Raw genomic sequence first — 26,425 nt, 5'->3', positions numbered from 1 at the left:
ACTTAACTTGCACACTGGAAAGTTGCACATTGTGGTTGGGGATAGATATCTAAGCTGTAATCTACAGCAAGCCTGCAATGTTATTTTATACATGGGTTTATCATTCCTTACGAAGAGTGCTAAACCTGTGTTTAAAAATAGCCTACGTAACCTGCTGCTTGGCACAGCCGTCATAACCTGCCTGTCAGCAAAAGCTCCAAGCCGAATTGACCTAGAAATCTAGAAGTACAAGAGGAGAGCCCATGTGAAAGATACAAACACTCTCATTGCCCAAAGCTAATGTCTCTGGAGGATATGCCATAGATCACAGTGGAAGTGACATGCTGTAGATAAGATAAACACATGGTGAAGGCATAGAAGGAAAAAAGAAAAATATTGGCTGGAATATCTACGCATTGGGTTGATGCAAGTGAGACATAGCTTTCTAACCATGGAAGTAAGTTTTCAGGAAAAGGAAAGTACAGGTAGTCCTTGACTATAATTGAGCCCAAAATTTCTGTTGTTAATTGAGATATTTGCGAAGTGAATTTTGCCCCATTTGCCAACCTTTCTTGCCACAGTTGTTAAGTGAATCACTGCTGTTGGTAAATTAATAACCTGGATTTTAACGAAACCTGGCTTGCTCATTGATTCTGCTTGTCAGAATGTGGCAAAAGGCGATCAAAAGGTCATAAGTATGAACCAATTGATAGGAGCCTGAATTTTGATAATATGATCATCAAAGGGGATACTTCAAAGGTCATAACTGTGAAAAATGGTTGTAAGTCACTTTTTCATTGCGTTTGTAACTTTGAACGGTCACCAAATGAACTGTTGTAAGTCAAGGACTAACTGTAGTTTATTGGTGGCACTAAGGAACTTCTAACTTACAAAACAAACTGCTAAGTTCTGAACTAAAAATATAATAATTATGTAAAAAGTGTTGCCTTTTGTAAAGGAATGTAGAGCTGACCCTGAGGATGAGGAAGGAATGAGTCAGCTCTTAAAGCAATTTTCCAAAAAGGTTACTTGGTCTTGAAAATGAGGTATATGCAAAAATGAATTTCCAAACCCAACAGGGTTCTCCTGCAGCCAGAATCCCATTTTTATAAGAGAGATATTGAAAAGAATGCCACAAAAGTTAATCAATGGTAAGTTAAATTCTATTAATTTCATAGTAATGTCTGGGGGGAAAGCTTAATGTTAATGTTTCAGTTCAATTAGTTGCAAATCAAACATAATACATTAAGATGGAATTTCTTAAAATTGGCTTAACACATCTGCAAACTGTTATGGTTAACATCTGTGCTGTGATGTGCTGTTCTTCAAAACAACTGAGAAATTGAAAGAGAAAGAATCAGCCTTGGAATCTAATAGAAGCCTAAGAGAAACAGCTGGTCACTTTACCTTATCATTCCTTTCTCCTAAAGATCACATGTGCAAAAATTTACAAAACAAAAGGAAAGAATATGGTAGGAAGGAAAAAGTATCTTATGGGACTTGTGAAGAATAAATAAGACAGTAGAAGTAGCCATTCTACTGTGCAAATGTATTTTTAAGGCTAAAATGGGGGTGGGCGTGACCAGTTTGTGACACATCTGGCCCAGGGGCCATGATTTTGACACCCATGGGTTAGACCAGTGATAGCGAACCTATGACACGCGTGTCAACACTGACACGCGTAGCCATTTTTAGTGACACGCTGCCGCTGGAGAAACTTTCGGAGAGAATGCGCCAAACGCACGCGACGCGAGCCAAAAAAAAAAGCCTCCTCACTCTCACCCCTCCCTCCTGTTTCACCTTCATTGCTGCTTGGAGAAGCCCGCGCCTCCTTCGCCTCCCCCCCACCCAGCCCGGGAAGGAGAAAGCCGGCAGAGCGCAAGCGCAGGTTCTTAAAGGATCCGCGTTGTTGATTTCCGAGCACCAAAAAAAAAAAAGGACGTGCGAAGAGCGAGAATAGGAGCCCGGCCCGGCTGGAGCTTCCCTGGCGGTGATGGCACGTGAGCTTTTGGGGCCCGGTGGGAGGGCGCCGGCCATTGTGTGCCCGCACAGCCATTAGGAACCCCCTCCCCCGGCAGAAATTTTTGAAGTGGCGCAAAGCCACGCAGTCCTGAATTGCTCCCTTCTCCGGCCAGCAAAGTCGGCTGCCCAGGAAAGCGCCGCATTTGAAAAGCGCGCGTTTAAAAATTGCGCCACTTTCCCTGGCAGCCGGCTTGCTGGCCGGAGAAGCGAGCGATCCGAGACTGCCTGGCTTTGTGCCGTGATGACAACAACGGCGCCATGGTGGCCTTCAAGCGTCGCCCTTCGTGGCGCCCAACCACCCGTTCCTCAGGTAGATGTCTGGCGCGCTACCGGGAGGCGGAGGCGGCGCGTGGCCAGGCGCTGAGCTCCATGGACACCTGGGAGGGCAAAGGGGTGAATGTGGCTGCTGCCTCTTAGGCAGAGGCGAAGGCGATGGCGGAGTCTGCGCTGGGGCCATGCAGGGACGCTGATCCAGGGGGCCACGGACCGGCAAGCCGCCTTCCACTCTCTCTCCACTCTCCATCTCTCTTTCTCTCTCTGTTGCTGCCGTGGTGCACGAGAGAGAAAGAGAGAGAGAAAAAGGAGGAGAGAGAATAAGAGAGAAAGAGAGAGAGAAAGCAAGAGAGAGAGAGAGAGAAAGCAAGAGAGAGAGAGAGAGAAAGCAAGGGAGAGAGACAGAGAAAGATTGTGTGTGTGTGAGAGGGAGAGAGAGAGAGAAAGAAAGCAAGAGAGAGAGAAAAAGAGAAAGAGAGAAGGAAAGTAAGAGACAAAAAGAGAGAGAAAGCAAGAGAGAGAGAGAAAGCAAGAAAGAGAGAAACAGAGAGAGAAAGAAAGAGAAAGAAAGCAAGAAAGAGAGAGAAAAAGAGAGAAGGAAAGTAAGAGAGGGAAAGCAAGAAAGAGAGAAAGCAAGGGAGAGAAAGAAAGCAAGAAATAGAGAAAGGGAGGAAGAGAGAGAGAGAAAGAGAAAGAAAGCAAGAGAGAGAGAAGAAAAGCAAGAGAGAGAGAAAGAAAGAGAAAGAAAGCAAGGAAGAGAGAAAGAAAGAGAGAAAGAAAGCAAGAGAGAGGGAAAGAAAGAAAGAAAGCAAAAGAGGAAGAGAAGGAAAGCAAGAGAGAGAGTGAGAAAGAGAATAAAAGAGAGATAGCAAGAGAGACAGAGAAAGAGAGAGAGAGAGAGAAAGCAAGAAAGAGAGAAAGAGGAAAGGAGGGAGAAAGAGCAAAAAAGAGAGGAAGGAAGAAAGAAAGAGGGATGGAGAGAGAAGGGGAAAGAAAGAGGGAGAGAGAGAGAAATAGGCGAAAGGGAGGAAAAGAGGGGGGTTTTGTCCAAACTTTTTTTCTCAAGGTGACACACTACCCGAGTTATGCTTGGTTTTTTGGCGAATTTTGACACACCAAGCTCAAAAGGTTGCCCATCACTGGGTTAGACAGTGCAAGAAAGGATTGCAAATAAGTAGATTTAAAGCACTGTATTATGATCTGCATAAGCTGTTAGTATTTTTAACCAAAACAGTGTCTAACCCAAATTATTAAGTGTAATCCTAACAATGAATTACACAAATATATTTTGTACTGTATTTACTATTGTTAAATTGAAGATATTTTAGGTTTATATTTCTGTACACTTATCATGCAACTATTTGTTTAAAAACCTAAAAGAAAAAAAGTAAGGCCAATCGTATATTAAAACATAAATTACCAAGAGAAGAAACAAGAATCCAAAAGAACAAAGACAAAAATACGAGGAAGAATTTTTAATAAAAATATCAAAGAGTTGTTGGAATAGGAAATATTACACCATTTGTAAATATATCAAAGACGGAAAAAGACCAAGAAAAATTATTCCAAACTGAAATGTTAAAATTTGGTAATAGGCAGATATACTGCAACTAGTTTGAAGAAGATCAAACAGAAATGGAAGGTACATACTGAAATTCTATACAGTAGAAACATTAACATCCAAGTTACATCACAAGATATTCCCTGTTTAGAAGAATCTGTCACACTAGAAGTTAAATCAGTACCTTAGTCATTAACAAGTCAGGAGGCTACAGGAACTGATGAAATATCTACGAAAATATGGTGAGAAAAGAGGCTGAAGAAGACATTATTGCTGGTGCATGCTAGATAATTGAGAAAATCAAAGAATACTAAAAAAAAAGTCAATATATGTTCCACCCATTATATAAAGGACTTTGACTGTATCAATCATATCAAGCTATGGAAAGTGCATAGAAAAATCATATTCTAAGAACATCTCATTGTGCTCATGAAAAACCTTTACACAGATCAGGTCATAACATGGCAAAATAAAATGGCTCCAGGCTATCACATGAATGCATACTCCCTATTTATTTGCTCTATGTGTTGTGTTGAATGATGCTGAATTGGAATATATTTTTTTTTAAATATCAATAGCCTGAACTACCATATTTTTCAGAGTATAAGACGCACTGGAGTATATGATGCACCTTAGTTTGGGGGGAGGAAAATAGGGGGGGGGAATCTGCCCACCAGTTATTCATCTGGCTAGTGTCCTTATTCTGGTCAGTTCAGCACATTATTTTATCCCCTGGTTAGGGCTTTAAAAAAGCTTTATTCAGAGAGAGTAACAATGAAAGAGCTTGCAAGCCGGAAAGAGCTGGGAATATCATTAGCACCTGATTAGGGCTGGAAAGAAACATATTCAGAGCAAATAGAGCAATGAAGAAAGCCTGCAGACTTAGGGCCAGAAAAGCATTCTTCACAGAAAGTATTTATTTATTTATTTATTAGATTTGTATGCCACCCCTCTCCGTAGACTCGGGGCAGCTCACAACAACAATTCAAGACAAATCTAATAATTTGAAAACATTAAAAAAAAACCAAACATACCATACATGAATTGCATAGGCCCGGGGGAGATGTCTCAATTCCCCATGCCTGATGGCAGAGATGGATTTTGAGGAGCTTACGAAAGGCAAGGAGAGTGGGGGCAGTTCTAATCTCAGGGGGAAGCTGGTTCCAGAGGGTCGGGGCCGCCACAGAGAAGGCTCTTTCCCTGGGACCCGCCAAACGACATTGTTTAGTCGACGGGACCCGGAGAAGGCCAACTCTGTGGGACCTAATAGGTCGCTGGGATTCATGAGGCAGAAGGCGGTCCCGGAGATATTCTGGTCCGATGCCATGAAAGGCTTTATAGGTCATAACCAACACTTTGAATTGTGACCGGAAATTGATCGGCAACCAATGCAGACTGTGGAGTGTTGGTGTAATAAGGGCATACCTTGGGAAGCCCATGATTGCTCTCGCAGCTGCATTCTGCACATCTGACAATGAAAGAGACTGCAAGGTAAGAGCTGGAAAGATATATAGCACCTAGTTAGGGCTGGGAAAAAAGCTTTTAAAAAAAGCTACATTCAGAGTATAAGCCAAATTTTCAGTCTCTTCTAGGGAGGAAAAAGGTGCATCTTATACTCCCAAAAATATGGTATATTAATGACACTACTCTGATAACTGAAAGTATAAGTTACCTGAAAGCTCTTGTCATAACAACCAAGGGGAACAATGGAAAAATGAGATTGGATTAAATGTAAAGGCCAAATGTTTTACAACAAACGAGACTTCAAACTGATAATGAAGCAATTGAACTGGTGGATAAGTTCTTCATTTTAGTAATACAGCGATCCCCCCGCTCGTTGCGAGGGTTCTGTTCCAGGACCCCCTGCAACGAGCGGGTTTTCGCGAAGTAGCGCTGCGGAAGTAAAAACACCATCTGAGCATGTGCAGATGGTGTTTTTAACTTCCGCAGCGCTAGCGAGGAGCCAAAGATTGGGGGCGGCGCGGCTGTTTTAAAACGTCGCCGCCGACATGGGGGGCTCGCTAGCACCCCCCCGAACCCCCAACCCAGGTTTGGGGGGGTGCTAGCAAGCCCCCCATGTCGGCGGTGATGTTTTAAAACACCCGCGCGGCTTTCCAATGAGTCCCGAAGACAAACGCGGAAGTTTGACGTTTATCTTCGGGACTCATTGGAAAGCTCCGATCGTTTTAAAACAAGCGCGCCGTTCTCCGCTGACTCCTGGCGAACTTCCCCGCTTTAGGAGTCAGCGGAGAATGGCGCGCCTGTTTTAAAACGATCGGAGCCGGCATATCGAGAGATGGAGAAGAGGACCGCCCCCCCCAACTCGAAGAATGACATTTCCAAGGCCGGGCGGGGGGGCGGGGGGGATCGGGGCTAGATTTCCCTTTCTCCCGCGGACTTTTCTTTTGCTCCGAGCCTTGCGGACAAGCAGCGACCCGGCTTTTTCAAAGCGCAAAAGGTTGGAGGAGGACGCGGCTCGCGGAGAGGTGGAGAGAACCGGCGGGGTTCCTCAAGAAGACAACAGGTTCTCGAGCGATCTGCCCCCCCCCAACACACACCCGCACCCATCGCTCTAGCGGAATCCAAGCGCGCCTCTCCAAAGCTTCCTTTTTTCTTGGCTCCGGCGTTTCTCACTTCGCCTCTCCGAAGCGAAGGAAATAGGTGAACTTCTCCTCCTCCGTCCGCCCCATTGAAGCCCCAGCCGGCTGGAAAGAAAAAAAATTCCTTTTTTTGGAATGGGGAAGAAGCCGGGTGGGTGGGCGGCTGGGAGAGAGAGGCAGGGCGACTAGCACGAGGGGATTAACCTCGCCTGGGAAAAGACACTTACCGGCTTTGCAAGGATCTTTGTAATCGATGGCTTCCGCCTGATCCTCCGGGCTAAGGTCGTAAACGTAGTCGAAATCCAAGCCGGAGCCACGGGAGCGGCAGAGTTTGTTCCAGAGGGCCACCCCGGCCAGCCACAGAGCCATCCTCCAGCAAAACATGGTCAGGCTCCTCGGCGGAGAGATGGAAGCGAGAGAGAGGGAGAGGGAGGGAGGCGAGGCGCCGGGTGCCAGGAGCGGTGGAGCGCGTACGTGTGGCGGACGGTGGAGGTGGAAGGCTGGAGAGAAGGGGCGCCGTGGGGAGGAAAAAAGGGCCGCGAGGATCTCCTCCGTCCACGCCGACTGGCTCTGCTCTTCTCCAAGGGGATCGCACCCGGAGCCTGGGGCTTCCCCCCATGCAAAGGAATCAGGAGGCTACCGTGCGCGTGGGCGTGCAGTGCTTCTCTCTGCGTGTGTGTGAGTGAGTGCTGCGCTTGTGTGTTTGTGTGTGTAGGCGCGCGTGGAGGGCGAAGGAGTCCGACCCCCCGCGAGGAGGGGAAGTTGCAAAGCGGGAGAAGGCGCTGACTCACCCGCCTGCCCTCTCGCAGTGCCCGGCTCCCCTCCTCGCCTCCTCCTCTGTCAAAGGCCGGGCAAACTTTTCTGCCTCCCCGCCACCGCGGTGGCGGTAGTACCGCCGGGCTACCGGGAACTCTTCTGCCCGGAGGTGGCGACGGTTGGAAGGATCCCTCCTCCTTCTCCCGGTCGACCTCCCTGCCGAGCTTTCCGCTTGTTCCCGCGCTGGAGTCGGACTGCACATCAGCAAACGGGGAGAAAATAGAGATGTCCTGGCCGGGTGGGGGTGGGGGGGAGAGGAGGAGGAGGACGGCCGGGAGCACGGCAGCCCTGCAGTGATGGCAACGCGTCAGCAAAGGAGAGAGACTGAGACAGAGGAAGGAAAAGTGCAACAGCTTCCCCGTCTTTTCTTTCCAATAATTTATCTGGAGTTTCCTTTCCTCCTCCTCCTCCTTCTCCCTTTAATGAGCAAAACCGTCCAGCAGAATCTCGTCCGTCAGCATCCTGCTTGCTTTATTCCGAACGGCGGGGCCAGGATCCGGGTCGCTTTCCGATCTGCTGCCCCGATAGCCTTAAGGGGGGGAGGATACACGCGTGCCTGTGCGCTCTGCCCCGTGTGCCATGCAGCTCCTGTCTGTTGAGATAAGCGGAGCGCAGCAAGAACTTCAGTGAGCAGACGGCGACCGGGAGCAAAGGGAGGGGGGGACTCGAGAGGCCGGGCTTGATTGCCTCGCAGTGCCCCCCTCCTAGGTCGTCAAGACGGAAAGCAGGTTCGGCGAAGGTGACGGGTTAAAACGGCGAGGAGGAAAGAACTGGCGGCGCTTTTCCCCCCAAGTCCGCCTCTTTTGCGCTTTCCGTGCAGAGAGCAAGAAAGGGAAGGAAAGTTGTTTTTGTTTGAGTTTGTTTTCTCTCTCTCTCTCAAGGCATCCGCCGGTTTGTCGAACGGGATGTTAAAGACGATCGTCGACGGGCAAAGTTCAGCCAAGGAAAGCAGCTTCGGATCTAGGTTTTTTAAAAAAGAAAGAAACCCCAAAACAAACACGGAGCGAAGAGAGCCGTGGAATAATATATGAAACTAAAGCAGGTTGCGCGGCGGCGGCGAGCGGTTGTTGTTAGTTAATTTTTTTATTATTTTTTGCAAGCAGACTCGGGCCCGGCTTTTCCAAGCGGATGCGAAAGGTTAACGGGTTTTTTTGTTTGTTTGCTTGAGAAACAAAGTTTCCGCCGCAGCTTCTTCTCTTTCCCTTCCCTGGCTTGGAAGTGCGCGCGCTGCACGTTGGCTTGCAGCGATCCAGGCTCCAAAAACGTAGGCAGGCTTTCGAGGGCTGGATTTGGTTTTTTCTAAGCCAGCCGAACGAACCGGCGAATTTAAAATTCGGATTTAGCTGATCAAGCTAAAAAATAAAACGTGGCTCCGATCGTTTTAAAACAGGCGCGCCGTTCTCCGCTGACTCCTGGCGAACTTCCCGGGCGAAGGGCGAAGGGCGGGCGAGCGGGTGCTGGGGGGGGCTTCGCCCTCCGGCCAGCAAGAGGGGGAAGACCCAGGGAAGCCGCCCAGCAGCTGATCTGCCCGGCGCCATCTACGCATGCGTGCCCATAGAAAAAAGGGCACGCATGCGCAGATGGTGTTTTGACTTCCGGGTTCAAAAATCGCAAATTACCCTGTTCGCAATGGTCGGGGACGCAATAACCGGGGGATCACTGTATTTATGAATTACTTTTAACAATATGATGCAGATTAGTATTTTGTAAGTAGCAATGAATATACAGTGGAACCTCGACATACGAGCAGCTCTACTTACGAGCTACTCGAGATAAGAGCTGGGAGGGGAGCGACATTTTTGTTCGCCTCCCGAGCTCACATTCGGGATACGAGCGCCAAGGAGCTGTCTCCTGAAGCCGAACACTAACTTCCGCTTTCGGCTTCAGGAGACAGCTCCTTGGGGCTCGTATCCCGCGTGTTGTAAAAGGTTGCAGCCGGCCTGGGGGGCTCGGGGGGGTGCTGGCAAGCCCCCCAGGCCGGCTGCAACCTTTTAAAACACGCGCGCCGCTTCGCAGCTCTCTGCTGAATCCGGAACGCTAACTTCCGCGTTCGGATTCAGCAGACAGCTGCGAAGCGGTGCGCGTGTTTTAAAACGTCAGAGCCGGCCTGGGGGGCTCGAGGGCTTCCCCAAGCCCCCCAGGCCGGCTCTGACGTTTTAAAACACGCCTGGGGGGCTTGCCAGCACCCCCCCGAGCCCCGCAGGCCGGCTGCAACCTTTTAAAACACGTGCACCGCTTTGCAGCTGTCTCTGAACGCTAACTTCCGCGTTCGGCGGCAGCGGTTTTTTTTGTTGTTGCACGGATTAATTGACTTTACATTGTTTCCTATGGGAAACAATGTTTCGTCATACGAGCGTTCTGACTTACGAGCCTCCTTCCGGAACCAATTAGTCTCGTAAGTCGGGGTTCTACTGTATTCAGATGCTGAAATGAGTTTACAACCACAAAGATCAGAATAATTCAGGCAATATTTTGTTCTTTGAGTCTTTATTTTAAAAAGTGGCATTTTGAAGAAACAGAACCAAAGACTAATGACTTAGAAAAGACTTCTGAGAATATCATAGATAACCAATAAAATGAAAAAGGAGGATTATTAAACATATCAACACAGAGTTTTCACTTGAAGCACAATTAAGAAAGCTGATTATTATATTTCAGACATTATGTAAAAACCTAATTCTTTGGAGAATGCTGGAAAAAGTGGAAGAAAAATGAAGAGGATAACTAGGTGCAGGGTAGATGAACTCAATTACACACCAAAAGGTCCATCATTGGAAGACTTGATCAGGTTGGGGACAGATTATTATGGGGAAAAAATATATCCATGTAGTTGCTAAGAGTCAACACAAATTTGATGGCAAATGATGGAACAAGTGTGAAATCAATGCAAACTAATTAAGAATTACTGTTCTTAACTTACTGTTCTGTAAATGGAGGACAGTGAAAAATGATTGAATGGGATTTTATTCCTGCATTTGCCACCAATTTTCTTTGTATTCAACAGGTGTTTTATCCTTTTCAATTCCTGTTTTACCATTTGGAAAACAGAGATAATGACTACTATTATAAAACATTTTAATCTTTTACAATGACAGTGATGAGCAATTTCAATGCATGAACCATTCACCCCACCGCCTCCTTTATCTTGATGCTGGCAGGTATTACATCAATTCAAATGGGGGAAAAACAGTGAATAAATCTGCTGGTCTAGGACAAGAATAGTTAGAGCTGGTCATCTACCTACTTTAAGAGTATAGGAATATTATGATTCTTATTATTTAAAATTAACTCAGATATTTGAAATTTATTTGATTATCCTACTCTTTCTGTTCAAATCGAATACTCAAGGCAACCTATAATTCAAAACAATATGCACACACAAGTATAAAAATACTAACAAAAGCTTGAGGACTCCCAGTTAATGATGGACAACTAGAACGAAAGATCTATGATCCAATCTTGATTATTATATTGAAATGCATTACCCTTTCTTGTAGAACATATTCTCTTACTCTCCAAACCTTTGGGAATATAAGAAGTCATTTTCATAATATAAAATATTCATACTAGCCTTCCCCAACAGAATTTTCCAGACATGCTGAGATAAGGATGTCAGAACTAGCTACCATATACAGAGAATATCAGTTTCGCAAAGGCGAGTTTGGATGCCATCCCTTCTGTCAATATTTGGTGCTCATTCATACTCTTAACCGATTACCAAATTACCCCCAAATATAAAATAGAATTATGTCACCACACTTACCTGAACTTTCCAATTGTTCAACCAACCATTCATACAAATAGTAACCCTCTGGTTGCAAGTATGGCAATTGCTTCATTGGGTTTTTTGCCTCAGCAATATCCCACTCCTCTATAAGAGACATATTTTGGATAGAGTTATTGTGTTTCATCTCCTTCGACACCAATTTCCTTTTCCCCTCTGTTCCGCAGAGCTTCCCAAAGCCCTTTAAAATGGGAAAAGATAGCATGTCTATGGCACCTATATAAAATTATGAGCAAAGAAAGTCAACCTTAATGAGATAGAGAGAAATCATATGAACTTTTCCAGCTAGCCATATATCATGTTATACTCATACATCACTTCTTCTCTTCCTCAACCATAAAGTAGATTAAGGAAGAAGTATTTTTAGCACTGATCTTTGGAAGATTATGACTGAATAAAGCGATAACTGTAAACACTAATAAAAGCCACCTATGGTATGCTATATTATACATAAATGCAAAACAAAAGCTATGACTATGATGCAATCATTAGTATCTTCAGGAAAAAAAATCCTGAACATAATTATTAGTTTTAGAAAACAAAGTTTAATAAAGGGGCAATAATCTTATTAGGAAAGAAAGAATGTAAGTGTGCATATTCACATGTGCATTCACCACATTTTTTGGAGTATAAGACACACCTTTTTCCTCCCTAAAAGAGGCTGATAATTTGAGTGCATCTTACACTCTGAATGTAGCTTTTCCCCCCCCAGCCCTAACTAGCTGCTAACGATCTTCCCAGCTCTTACCTTTTAGACTTTTTCATTGTTTCTCTCTGCAAAGAATGTTTTCCAAGCCCTAAGTCTTTGCAGGGTTTTTTTCATTGCTCTAACATTGCTCTAACAATGTTCCCAGCTCTTACTGGCTTGCACACTCTTTCATTGTTATTCTCTGCAAATAATGTTTTCCAAGCAGTAAGTCTTTCCAGGCTTTTTTTCATTGCTCTAACTTGCTCCAAATAAGTTTCTTTTTCAGCCCTAACCAGGTGTTAACAATGTTCCCAGCTCTTACCAGTTTGCAAGCTGTTGCATTGTTACTCTCTGCAAAGAATGTTTTCTTATATTCCGAAAAAAACTGCAGTTTACCCTAATCTACTTTAATCCAACTTACTTTTTTGATGTTTGCAGAAATATATATGATGGGGATGAGCCTCTGCTACAGTTTTATTTATTTTTATAATATATCAAATAATTTCTGTCCAATAGGACTGGTTCATGAAAGGCATTTAACGGGAATCAGATTCAAATTTATGACTGCTCATGTGCTCCATCTGTGGCAATCATTCAAACTGTTTTTAGAATGACTAAGGCCATTATATCTGGACTGCAAAAAACTTACTTATATTTGGCAGAAAAAAACAAGAAAAAACCCTCTATTGATGTCATTAAGTTACATAGGAATTTTTAAATCAAAACTTAAGGGCACACATATTGTGAAATATATACTGCTGTACTGTACAACAACATAATTCTAATTTCAATCTTATGTGTCATAGATGCTGTTTCACTTATACTAAAATAGGATACAGTGGTACCTTAAGATACGAACTTAATTGGTGCCGGGGGAGGTTCGTAAGATGAAAGGTTCGTAAGACGAAACATTGTTTCCCATAGGAAACAATGTAAAGTCAATTAATCCGTGCAACCAAAAAACCCCCGCAAAAAAACGGCTTTCCGCGACTGCTGGGAAGCGGCGCGGCTGTTTTAAAAGGTGACAGCCGGCCTGGGGGGTTCCCAGCACAGGGTTCGGGGGTGCTGGGAAGCCCCCCAGGCTGGCTGTCATCTTTTAAAAGAGCCGCGCCGCTTCCCAGCTGTCTCCTGAAGCCGAACGGGAAGTTCGGCTTTGGTGTTTGGCGTTCGGAGACAGCTGGGAACCCAGCGGTCTCCCGAACGCCGAAACCGGAAGGGGCAAGGTGGGGGAGGGGAGAACGGGAGGCTCAGCATTCCGTCAGTCGCAGCGCTGGCTGTCAACTTTTCTTTTTAGCACTGGGGAGGCAAGTCAGCTCCTGCCCAGTTTTAAAAAGAAAAGTTGACAGCCAGCGCTGCGGCTGACGGAATGCTGAGCTTCCCGTTCTCTCTCCGCCCCCTCGCCCCTTCACCCCCCTGTGTTCCTAGGAGAAGTGCTGGTGAGGAGCAGAAGGTCTGTCTTGCCTCAATCCCCAGCACTTCTCCTAGGAACACAGGGAGGCGAAGGGGCGAGGGGGGGAGAGAAAACGGGAGGCTCAGGAAGGGAGCTCGGGAAGGAGCCCACGGTCAGTCGGCTGCGGGCGGGAGGAAGGCGATTGTTCCGCTGCCGCCAGCATGGCCTGGCTGGCAGCGGAAGATGTAACGGAGCCCACGGGGGATTCGCCTTCCTCCCACCCACAGCCGACTGATCGTGGGCTCCTTCGCAACCTCGGAGAGCTTCCAGGGCATGAAAGCTCACGAAAACCAGGAAGCTCTCCAAGGTTGCGAAGGAGCCCACGATCAGTCAGCTGCTGGCGGGAGGAAAGTGAATGCCACGGGGCTGGGCTCGGCTCCCCCCTCGGCTCCCCCCCCTTACCAGCCCCGCCGCGGAAGGCTCCATTCTGTTCCCTGAATGGAGACCGCCGGCCGCTCAATCGGGCCGGCAGGGAACAGAATGGAGCCTTCCGCGGCGGGGCTGGTAAGGGGGGGAGCCGAGGGGGGAGCCAAGCCCAACCCCTTGGCATTTGCTTTCCTCCCGCCCGCAGTTGACTGATCGTGGGCTCCTTCGCAACCTCGGAGAGCTTCCTGGTTTTCGTGAGCTTTCATGCCCTGGAAGCTCTCCGAGGTTGCGAAGGAGCCCACGATCAGTCTCGGCTGCGGGCGGGAGGAAAGCGAATGTCACGGGGCTGGGCTCGGGAAGGGGCAGCGAAGTCGGTGCCGAGGCACCCTAAGCCCACCGGTGACCGCCAAAGGGTTGGCGAAGGGAGGGTGCTGCGGCGACCCGACCAAGCCTATGGACGCGCCTCCTGCCGCTCTGCCCAATCGCAAAGCCAAAGGAGGCACAGGAGGCGGTGAATGTCATGTCCTCTGGCCAGTCACGGGGGCTGGGCTGCGCATTTTCCTGGAAGGAATGCCATCCACCACCGAGCTTTTCGTAATCTGTTTAAATTTCCTTCACTCCCCCCCCCCCAACATTCCCCGCCTTGCCTCGCTTGACTGGCCAGAGGACATGACATTCACCGCCTCCCGTGCCTGCTTTGGCTTTGCGATTGGGCAGAGCGGCGGGAGGCGCGTCCAATCGCAAAGCCAAAGCAGGCACGGGAGGCGGTGAATGTCATGTCCTCTGGCCAGTCAAGCGAGGCAAGGCGGGGAATGTTGGGGGGGGGAGTGAAGGAAATTTAAACAGATTACGAAAAGCTCGGTGGTGGATGGCATTCCTTCCAGGAAAATGCGCAGCCCAGCCCCCGTGGAGGCGTTTTTCTAAAAGGAGTGCAATCACCACCACCGAGCTTTTCGTAATCTGTTTAAATTTCCTTCACTCCCCCAACATTCCCCGCCTTGCCTCGCTTGACTGGCCAGAGGACATGACATTCACCGCCTCCCGTGCCTGCTTTGGCTTTGCGATTGGGCAGAGCGGCGGGAGGCGCGTCCAATCGCAAAGCCAAAGCAGGCACGGGAGGCGGTGAATGTCATGTCCTCTGGCCAGTCAAGCGAGGCAAGGCGGGGAATGTTGGGGGGGGAGTGAAGGAAATTTAAACAGATTACGAAAAGCTCGGTGGTGGATGGCATTCCTTCCAGGAAAACACCTGGGGGGGGGGGGCTGGGCTGGGCATTTTCCTTGGCGATCTTCCCTTGGCTTCCCTGGCCGCCTGGCGCTGCGATCTTCCGATGTTCCCTTGGCTTCCCTGTCCGCTTCCCTGGCCACTTCCCTGGCCGCCTGGCGCTGCGATCTTCTGATCGCAGCACCAGGCGGCCAGGGAAGCCAGGGAAGATCAGAAGATCGCCAAGGGAAGATTGGAAGATCGCAGCGCCAGGCGGCCAGGGAAGCCAAGCCGGGAGCAGCGGCAACGCTGCTCCGGTTGCCTGGTCCTCTCCTGTCTCCCACGCTGTTGTTCCCCGCTGCGTCAGGCGCCGCAAGCCCCGAGTCAGACGCACCCTCGCTGCCGCGCCCAGCTGCTGCCCGCCCCGTCCTAGCCAGAGCCTGAGCCGGCCCGCTCGGTCGCGCCTCCTCGCCCGCGCCCCGCCCACCCGCCCAGGATGCAGACCTGCTGCCTCTCCCGTGCCCGCCGCCGGCCTGATCCTGCGCCTCCTGCTTTCCCCCCCAGCCAAAAATACAAAGGCAGTCTGCCGCCGCCCGCGGAGCAATGGGAAACTGAAGCTGCTGGCGGTTTCAGACTCCCTTTGCTCCACGCTGCTCCGCCCTGCCTGTCATGCGATGGCAGACCGTCTTTGTGTTTTTCGCTGAGGGGGGGAGCAAGAGGACCTTCCTGACTCCCTCCCCCAGCGTCGGACCTCCTGCCCTCCCTCCCAGCCAAAAACCCAAAGCGGCCTCCTGAACGCTGCCGCCGAGAAGCCCCGCAGCCCGGCTGTCACATTTTAAAACAGCCGGGTGGCTTCCAGCAGCCTCTCCAAGCCGAACGCCAAACCCGAACTTCCGGGTTTGGCTCCGGGAGGCAACTGGGAAGCCCCCTGGCTGTTTTAAAAGGTGACAGCCGGGCTGCGGGGCTTCCCAGCAGCCTCCCGAACGCCGAACCCGGAAGTTCGGGTTTGCCGTTCGTAACACGAAAAAAGTTCGTAAGAAGAGGCAAAAATTTTCTGAACCCCGGGTTCGTATCTCGGGTTGTTCGTAAGACGAGGGGTTCGTATCTTGAGGTACCACTGTATAATAAATTGTATAAGGTTTCTTTTAAAAATACTTAAGTATTTTTACTAAAAACTGTATCATATTTTATATATTGATTTAGATATACAGTGGTACCTCGATATATGAGTTTAATTCATGCCAGACCAGAGCTCGCATGTCGATCAATTCGTATCTCAAACGAATGCCTTTAGACTTGGTGTTTTTCACGCCAAGATAACTGGAAATATGGAATTCTTCCGCCACCTAGTGGACGCTCGGCTTGTATCCCGAATTTGAGCTCGGGTGTCGAACAGAAATTTTGCTCGCGTCTCAGCTCGTAACTTGGAATACTCGCATGTGGAGCAGCTCGTATCTAGAGGTACTACTGTACAGGCAATCAGGGCAGGTTGCAGATACTAATGCGATGCGCGCATATCCTGGTGATTCGGGTGCTCTCTCTCTCTTATGCACATGATTTTGCTTCTGCGCGCACACATGTTTTTGTTTCTGCACATGACCAGGAAGCAAAAAAGTGCTGAAATCTCTCAAGGGTATGTTCACACACGTGTGATTTTACCGACTTTTTGCTTCCATGCATGCGTGGAAGCAAAAAATCACAAAAATCTCACGCATCCCCCTGCAAGATTTTGTTTCTGCACATGTGCAGGAATAAAAAAAAACCATTTAAAAAAGAAGAAGAAGATGGCATCGCCCGACGAACCGGCAAAGACAGCACCAGAGTGGCCACGCGCAAATTGAGCAATCTGTGGCCGCTACCAGAACAGTGCACCCTAGCATGCCAGTAGGAACCCACCCCTGCAGGTAATCTTTGACTTACAACTATAATTGAGCCCAAAATTTTGATTACTGAGAATGACAGTTGTTAAATAAATTTTACAACCTTTTTTGTCACAATTGTTAAGTGAATCACTGAAGTTAGTAGCATGGTTATTAAGTGAATCTGGCTTCCTAATTGATTTTGCTTCCCAGAAACTCGCAAAAAGGGATCATATGACCCTGGGACACTGCAACTGTCATAAATACATGCCAGTGCCTAGCATCTGAATTTTTGATCACATGACTATGGGGATGCTGCAGCATCTGTAAAATGGATGCAAGTCACTTTTTTCAGTGCCATTGTATCTCCAAATGGTCATGAAATGGTTGTGAATTGAAGACTGACTGAATATATGTGTATATTATACATAGCCACAGTATCTGTCATGTTATAAAGTTGATCTTAATATCATGTCAAACTAGGTTATATCCCAGCAGGATATAAGGCTAATTCCATTAACTCATTTGTTGCTTTTGATGATTTATAACAACAGTGTTTCTCAAGTTTTCTGCAGTTGTGAACCACTAAATAAAAGTTCAGAAAATGTGGGAAACAATTAACCCAACACCCATCTCCTTACATATTTATTTATTTATTTGTTTGTTTGTTTGTTTATTCAATTTTATGCCGCCCTTCTCCTTCGACTCAGGGCGGCTTACAACATATTAGCAATAGCACATTTTAACACTTTTAATTGCCCCCAGAATCCGGGTTTTCAACCAAGAGCATAATGAAAATTTCAATATTTTGATGAACAACAATGGTTATAGTTGTTTTGTAAATAAATTCCTGTTTAAGGGCTTTTTAAAACTAGACCTCATGTTTTAAAAATATTTTAAAAACTTAATATTACTTCCGGTCACGAGGTTGAAGCGACGTGGAGGAAAGAAAAATATCTCCATTATCTAATTCTGATTCTTTCACCTTCGGTGTCCCTTCGGGGCAAGGAGAGCCTGGAGGGCCAAGGGGAAGCCTGAGGGCAGTGAGGTGAAAGGCGATCACCCGCTGCAATGAAAGAAAACCCCTTAAACCCAGCGTGAATAAATCTGCTATTGCAAGATGGCAGACTCAAAGACACAACAAGCCACACAGATGAGGAAGGAAATATATATTTAACTGTGTCATTTAAAGTATCTATATAGAAGAAAAGTGCTTGAAGAAAAGTAAACTTGTGATTTTATGTGGGAAAAGGAAGCTCTATCGGTGAGGGAAACCTCAAAGTAAGCGGCAACTTACAGGGAAGAGCTGTGAGTCAACAAAGTATAACACCTAAGGATCAAGAGAAGAGAGACAAAGAACTTTACAATAAGAGCTTTAAAAGCAAAAGACTAATACCATATTTTTCAGAGTATAAGCTGCACCTTCCCCCCACACACACACACAAAAGAGGCTGAAAATTTGGGTGCGTCTTATACTCCGAATTTAGTTTTTAACTAAGCTTTTTTTTTTAGCCCTAATGAGGTACAAATAAGATCTTCTGTGCTTTTTTATCTAAGCAAATTTCCCTTTGCCTGCTTCTTTCACTGCTGCTCCATCTGACAATCAGCTGAGCTTGTTTTCAGCCTTAACAGGTTTCTCACAACACAAACTTAAGTGAGGTGCTCTGGCCCAAGATAGACTGAGTGGCCCAAACTCACTCAATGCTTTCAGAGGCACAATCTCCTGGGTTCTAACCTGGTGTCTTAACCACTAAACCAATCTGGCTCTCACCTCGAGGTTCGACTACTGTAATGCTCTCTACATGGGGCTACCTTTGAAAAGTGTTCGGAAACTTCAGATCGTGCAGAATGCAGCTGCGAGAGCAGTCATGGGCCTACCCAGGTATGCCCATGTTTCACCATCACTCCGCAGTCTGCATTGGCTGCCGATCAGTTTCCGGTCACAATTCAAAGTGTTGGTTATGACCTTTAAAGCCCTTCATGGCACTGGACCAGAATATCTCCGAGACCGCCTTCTGTCGCACGAATCCCAGCGACCGATTAGGTCCCACAGAGTGGGCCTCCTCCGGGTCCCGTCAACTAAACAATGTCGGTTGGCGGACCCCAGGGGGAGAGCCTTCTCTGTGGCGGCACCGACTCTCTGGAACCAACTCCCCCCGGAGATCAGAACTGCCCCTACTCTTCCTGCCTTCCGTAAACTCCTCAAAACCCACCTTTGCCGTCAGGCATGGGGAAACTAAACATCTTCCCCTGGGCACGTTGAATTTATATATGGTATGCTTGTGTGTGTGTATGTTAGTATAGGGGTTTTTCTTAAATTTATAATATTTTAATTAATTGGATTATGTATTGGATTGTCTTTTCACTTGTTGTGAGCCGCCCCGAGTTTTCGGAGAGGGGCGGCATACAAATCCAAATAATAAATAATAAATAAATAAATAACTTAGTAATGTAATGTATCTTAGTAATGCCAGTTTTCTGAATGTTACCACTCTGCTATTTGGATTATTACTTGTACATTCTAGGAAAAGCCCCTGATCCATATTATGAACCATTGACTGGCACTGAATCCAGCAGCAGTGAGCAAGTTCTGGCCTGGCCAGCTGGCAGGCAGTGCGATTGGAGCTGCCATAGCCCCAATGGACCTAAAGAGCTACCTATATATAATTGTTTCCAAAGAGTTATATAATTTTTTGACATTATGGATTTTTCTGATAAAATATGGGTAATGAGTAGTATTGAATTCTGGAGATTTGAATTTTATGGAGTCTTTTCTAGATCAATTCTCATCTTAAAAATAACATACATTGGCTATTTAGAAGTATAAAGTGTAAATCTACATATATATATATATGTACATATGTCACATGTTTTGGCTGATTTTTATTAATATTGGTTGTTTCTCCATTGCTTATTTGACCACTATGACAATCATTAAGTGTTGCATCACATGATTCTTGACAAATATTTCTTTTTCATTTATGTACGCATATGCACCAAGACAAATTCCTTGTGTGTCCAATCACACTTGACCAATAAAGAATTCTATTCTATTCTATTCTATTCTATTACTATTTCTATTTCTATTAGGTCTAAAAAACAATGACATCATTGGTGATTTATTCTATGAAATATTAAAAAATTAAATTGATTTAGACTTAACAGAATGCTTATTCCACAATGTTGGCATTAATGTTGCAATTTACATTTTCATTCCATGTGGCTTATTCACAGGCAAGTATAGTAAGGAATGTAACAAAAACCATAACACTACAGATGCATTAAATTTTAAAGATGAAAATCTAAGGCTGTCATCTTAAGGAATTTCATTTGTCAAGTATTCATTCAGTTACAGGCCATCATACTTTACAACTACTTCTACATTAAATTGTTCAGAACAGTACGCAAGACTATTCACACTGGCATCCAAAGGGCATGCATGCAGAAACATAAACAGAAAAATTCACTAATGACCTGAAAACAAACAGCTGAATTATTCACATTTTTCACTAAAATGTTACTCAATTTCTCTCACACACCAATTCTCTTACCAATCCCTCCAAAACAAGCTGTGATCTTCTGAACATATTGGCAAAAACCATTCTTGCAAACCGATTCTTCAGTCATTGTTTTGAATGTTACCAACTGGTTCTCCTAGCTTCAATTTGATGGAGACACGTACAAGCTTCCTGAGCTTTCTTCTGCATGATTATGTCCTCTCTATTAATAATTCAAACACAACTTGAAATATGCTTGGCTCTTGGAGTTGATTAAAGCACTCATTTTATGCTTTATCAGTAAACGCTTGTGTGCACATGCGGATGTATAACATATATGATTACTGTATGATATTTCAACCTTTTATAAAATCTCTTCAAATTTCCATCCACGATGCCCAAATAAATATTTCTGCTAATTTCAGAAACAAAAAGATATGTAGAAAGCATTCAGTGAAAATTAGTATAATCACACAAATTCATTTATTCCCCGCAATCTTCTAGACTTTGTATTGCAGAAGAGACGGAGTAACGACTCGGACACAAGAGCTGGATTTAAACTTGGGTCATTTTTATTATAATAAATTTGCATAATTTATTAATTAAATTAGCATGAATTAGCATAAATTTGCATAAATCAACATACTCAACTATGACCCGGAAACAATGGACCTGCAGGGTCAAACAAACACTTCCGGGGCGGAAATGACGTAAAAGGTCAACATTCCTGGGCAACTATGGGCGTAATCGATGCTGGTCCAGGTGAGGGACCTCTCCCTCACCTGAGACCCTGCCATACACTCGCATGAGGGGGGTCCCGCCGGCTCACCCCTACCCTGGGACTTCAATAGCGGGACCCAAAGACAGGTTCCCCCCAAGTGCGCAGGTAGCACCCACCATGGGCTTGGAGAGAACCTGTCAATCATCCCCAAAGATGCCCAAGGGAGAACGCGCAGTTGCTGAAACCACCCAGATTTCCGCCCCTAACCTGCCTACCCAATGACCAGAGGTAAGCCAATTAACCTAATTAAATGCAAACACCCCCTAACCGCACATCCATCTCCCCAGTGTGGAATGGGCGAAAAAACAGCCTGGCCTAATGGGCGAGGCTGCAAAAAATTCCCATTCGGCCCCCGCGGGCGACCCCTAGGCACACTGTAAAATAGGGAAGGGCGGGTGGGTGTCTGCTCAGGCAACCAGGTCCGGGCGAAAAGGCTGTTTCCCGGCCTGCTGCCCCTTAAATAGGGCCAGCAGGCCCCGCCCGGACCCGACGTCATGCCCGGCCACGTGGGCAGGGCATTCCCGGCCGAAATCTCGTCTCGCGAGATTTCGGCCGAAAACAAGATGGCGTCCGCCATCTGAAGGGTCCGAGTCTGCCCGGCCCTTCAGCAACATCGCCGTGGGGCCGGTGAGTCAGCCGGCGTTATTGTCAAATTTCATGCAGAAATTTTAGTATTTTGTTGTGCACTTCTAAAACTTTCATGAGATCCAAAACTGTGTTTAACTTGTATTTCTTAAACATAGCAATTTATATGGACCTCTAGAATCTAGATTATGTATACTAAAAAAAAAAAACCTGGCAAACCACAAAAAAAACCCTTCAACCCAAATTGTTCTGATTTTATATGTGAATATGTTTATATGTGAAATGATTTCTTTCCCACCCATCAAAACTTTTTATACATTATCAGTTAATACATTATGAAAGCAACTGAAACAATCCAGTATCAAAGATATAAATTAGAACAACTAGGAGTCAGGGTTTAACTCCTATTATCTTTCAATCTCCATTCGGCCCTTTTCAAGTTTTGTATGTGCACTTATTTTATATTCTATGGTACTCTTCTACTATATAGATGCAAATATATTTGGAGTAAATAAACTATCCACTTTATTTCATTAATAAATTATCAGCACAAGAAGATACATAAGAAAGGCCATTAAGGGTTCATACATTAGCTATTACTCGATACAATATTGTTCTTTATTGATTTAGCCTACAGTTTTAATGTTTTAATAGATCTCTAGAGTGTCTTAATATGTCTTACTTGCTTCCCGTTATCTCATTACTTTCAACCACAGAGGTGGATCCTCAAGAATGTCTACAGGACAATATAACAATTGTCTATATTTTATTGTGTTCTATGAAATGTAAAAAAGATGCAGAAGCTCTTGGCTAGCAATTGAGAAAATAGACTATACTGTGTGTAACTTATCAGTGGAATTAACCAAATTCCAAGTGGATGGAGTAAAATAATCTCAAATAGATCTAGAACAATAGCTTTCCAAAGAGACAATTAAAAATGGAAAATGCTACTTTAACCAGTTTATTTTAAATATTACATGTGTATAACTTATTAAAGAATTTCTTCTCCATAGACAAGGATTACCTCTAGAAAGTCTATTTGCATTTATTCTACTGTTCTAACAATAAAAATCCCACATCATAAGAGCCAGGTGGAGGTTGCACTTACCAGCTGCTGCCGATACGCTCTCCGGGACTGTCATGGTTTTGTGTGCATCCAGTGCACATGCGCACCCGTAGACATGAAGTTTGGTTATGTGCATGTGCAGCAAGTGAAACCTCACATGAGGATGTTCTCATGTGCAAGATTCTGCTGATTTTTGCCAATTTCTTTGCTTCCGTGCATGAGCAGAAGCCAAAAACACCAAAAATCCGCAAAATCTCTAGATTTTGCTTGCTGTGCATGCCAAGAAGCTAAATCTCATGCGGGCAAGCAAGTGCGTGCATCTGGGCTGCAGAGATGCGTGAGCATCTCAATTTCTGCTACCAGAATCCCAATCCCATCTGTATTGGGTGCAACCCGCTACTGGTAAAAGTAGTATCATACCTATGCTGTGACAAATTTAACAGCTCCTCAGACACTTTTTAACATTGCTAAAAGCATTCTGACAAGAAAATATTTAGACACTGCACTATCTAGACCAGTGGTTCTCAACCTTTCTAAGGCCGCGACCCCTTAATACAGTTCCTCGTGTTGTGGTGACCCCCAACCATAAGTCTAGCGCCAATTCTCCCAACAGAGCTTTGAGCTGATTGGCAGGAAGGTCAGAGAGATGCCCCCACTGTAAAGGCCTGATTGGTTGGATTGTAAAAATATGTTCCAAGATGCCAGAATAAAAGCTTTCGTTCCTAATACCAGGAGAAATTTGTCTTTTCCCAGGGTCTCAGGCAACCCCCATGAAATGGTCATTCGACACCCCCAAAGGGGTCCCGACCACCAGGTTGAGAACCACTGATCTAGACCAAGCCTTTATATACTGAGATACCAAGAAGGTACAATTGTAGTAATAAGAATATGGTCACCTTCTACAAATTTGTGGAATATGTCATGTAAATGTCAAAAACAGTCTCTCCCATTCCAGGATACAAAATAATAGATTTAGGTAGAATGCAGGAAAAAACCTTCTTTGCAGTAAATGCCATACCTTCTGAAAGTCAGACAGGCTTGGTTGCATCACCAACTCTTTGTGAGGTTTGAGGGCCATTTTTGTCTTTGGACATCAATCAATGTTATAGGGAATTGTGATGTATGGTTTTTAATTTGATTATTCATTACGGTGTTAATGATTTTATATTCAACTTTGTTTCTAATTCAAGATAAGGAGTTTGAGAATTGTACATCACTCAAGGTCAATCTAATCTGAGTGGATTATAAACTTTGTAAATGAATGAATAAACAAATATCCAGAAAGATGGTGCGTCCCCATTTATTGGATGTTTTGAAGCAGAAACTATAGAGAGAGGGCTTTAATGTGGATTTTTGCCCTGGGCAGGAGTTGAGCTCAGCCTAAATGGCATCTCTCAATTTTATTATGATATAATGCTATCTAGCAAAATTATTATTGTATAAATGGCACACCGTAACAACAACACCTCTTGTTCTATCTAGTTGACATCTATCCAGGAAATAGCAAGCAATAACTGAGACAAATTCCCTAATAAATTAACATCTGCCAGGGTGGAACATAGCTTAAAAATTATGGAACAACTACTGTCATTCTGCTAGTAAAAAACCTGACGACTAAAGGTCACATAGGGATAAGCAAACTTGCTTGACAGTATTATATGTGATGACATATGAATAATTCTCCAGATTAGTTTGCCTGATTGCTTTCTAAAACTATCTAATGAATTAGTGCCATTTCAAACACCAAGGGAAAAAGTATTAAAAATCTGGTATTTTCCTTTTCAAAAACTAAACAAAAACACACTATTCTCTCTTATTGGTTAAATATTTATTGGTTAAATTTTTTCTTTAATTGGATTAAAAACACACATTTGTATGAATTTTATAAACCCTGGGCATATGTTGTATGCTAATCACTGGAGATAGACGGGATCAAGATACTATATGGATTCCAGGAATGCAATTTCATTGTGGCATGGAATAACAAGAAAATCTTAGAAACTAAGATTCTAAGTACCTCAAGCTGTTTACCTGATAGGTAAGATTGAAAAATAGCAGAATGAGACCTATTAAGCTGAGGAAAAGTCCAAGAAACTATAGAAACATATCGAAACAATACTCTATACTTTTAAAATGGCAGATTAATTTAAAACTGAACACATGTCTATGTTTGTCTGATACATAAGCATATTGCTTCCATGTTCATTTTAAGTCATTGAACATAAGATGGAATTCAATGGTGAAAAAAGTAAGGTTCTACATTTAGGCAACAAAAACAAAATGCACAGGTACATTATTGGTACCTTGTTCAACAGTAATAACTGTGAGAGGGATCTTGGAGTTCGTAGTGGACAACCTTTTAAATATGAGCCAGCAGTGTGCAGCAGCTGCCAAAAAAGCCAACACTATTCTAGGCTGAATTAACAGGCTGATAGAATCAAGATCATATGAAGTATTAATACATTTTATAATACCTTGGGACACACTTGGAATACTGCAATCAGTTTTGGTCACCACTATGTAAAAAGGATGTTGAGACTCTAGAAAGAGTGCAGAGTAGAGCAACAAAAATGACTAGGGGACTGGAGGCTAAAACATATGAAAAATGGTTGCAGGAACTGGGTATGTCTACTTTAATGAAAAGAAGTCATAGGGAAGACATGATAGCAGTGTTCCAATATCTTAAGGGTTGCCACAAAGAAGAGGGAGTCAAACTATTCTCCAAAGCATTTGAGAACAAGAAGCAATGGATGGAAACTAAACAAGGAGAGAAGCAACTTAAAACTAAGGAGAAATTTATAGACAGTTAGAACAATTAATTAGTGGAACAGTTTGCCTCCAGAAGTTGCGAATGCTTCAACACTGGAAGTTTTTAAGAAGATGTTGAATAACCAGAATAGTCTGAAGTGGTGTAGGGTTACCTACCTAAGCAGGGGATTGGACTCCAAGGTCCCTTCCAACTCTGATAAGTGTAGAAAAGGATAAGTGTAGAAAATGATGAGATTCCCATTTTAACTAAGATTTAAATTCAGATTTAGAGATGTTCCTATTTAGCTCTAAATATATATGTAGCTATAAAATGATAAGCTTAGCTATGATGCAAGAATAATTTAATTATAAAAAAAGAAGGGAATGCCCCATATTAAAATTTATCTTTGTAAGCCACCCTGAGTCCATAAGGAAAAGAGCAGCCTATAAATCTAATAGATTGATTGATTGATTAAATATCCACTTTTAGCACAGTTTTTAACATGTTGGTATGACAGCAGATGATCCAATCGAAAATTATTTTGGCACCCAATGAAAACCCTATTTTCTGCAACATACAACAGATTATTTTAGTGCTGTTTCTAACATATTTTGATTAAAAATCTTCTTCTGACTTCCATTGACTACCTGACCTTAAAGTTCATTGGGATAGTAGTATTTAAGAGCTCCTGAAATCCAGGGAATTAAGAAAACAATTACACTGGAACCCATGGTAATTTTAGATATGCATTCATATTCCTGAGCTTGTGAAAACTGAAGAATGTTCCAGCATACTTCATTGCTAGGAGCTTTGTTAATTTTTTATCAGAAGAATAAGGCTGCTCTTTCCCAGGGTAAAATAACAGGTGATATTAGCTATTTAAAAAAAAAAAAAATCTAGTAGTTTCTGCTTTATGAAAAAAAGCAACTGCTTTTAGGGTGATGTTTTCTGCTAACAAGTCTTCCCTAGCTTCAAATCTATTTGTAAACGATGTTTGCAATAATCAGGACAAAGCTTTCAGCATTAATAATGTAATATTTTGTTTTGGAAACAAGACCAATGGAATGGCGTTCTAGGAAGGATCATTCAAAACTTTTAAAGCAATGGACACTTGATTGTCCATCACTAAGGAAACCAATTCTAACTTA

The 26,425-nt window shown here is 44.5% G+C and overlaps 1 protein-coding gene across 7 annotated transcripts in view; it reads right to left on the bottom strand.

Annotated features, from left to right (window-relative positions):
- Positions 1 to 26,425, bottom strand: part of ABLIM1 (actin binding LIM protein 1) — a 236,356-nt gene that overhangs the window by 140,282 nt on the left and 69,649 nt on the right. For 4 of the 7 annotated variants that reach the window (XM_070752651.1, XM_070752652.1, XM_070752653.1 and 1 more), the window contains exon 1: positions 11,015 to 11,240. The exons of 2 other annotated variants lie outside the window; for them this stretch is intronic. In XM_070752651.1, coding sequence (XP_070608752.1) covers positions 11,015 to 11,240 — 226 coding nt within the window. Of the gene's footprint in view, positions 1 to 11,014; positions 11,241 to 26,425 lie in introns of those variants that run through there. One more of the 7 variants, XM_070752660.1, reaches the window with a different exon arrangement.

This window comes from Erythrolamprus reginae, chromosome 5, assembly GCF_031021105.1.
Source record: "Erythrolamprus reginae isolate rEryReg1 chromosome 5, rEryReg1.hap1, whole genome shotgun sequence".
Classification (NCBI taxonomy): domain Eukaryota; kingdom Metazoa; phylum Chordata; class Lepidosauria; order Squamata; family Dipsadidae; genus Erythrolamprus; species Erythrolamprus reginae.
This window is presented reverse-complemented; position numbering and strand designations above follow the sequence as displayed.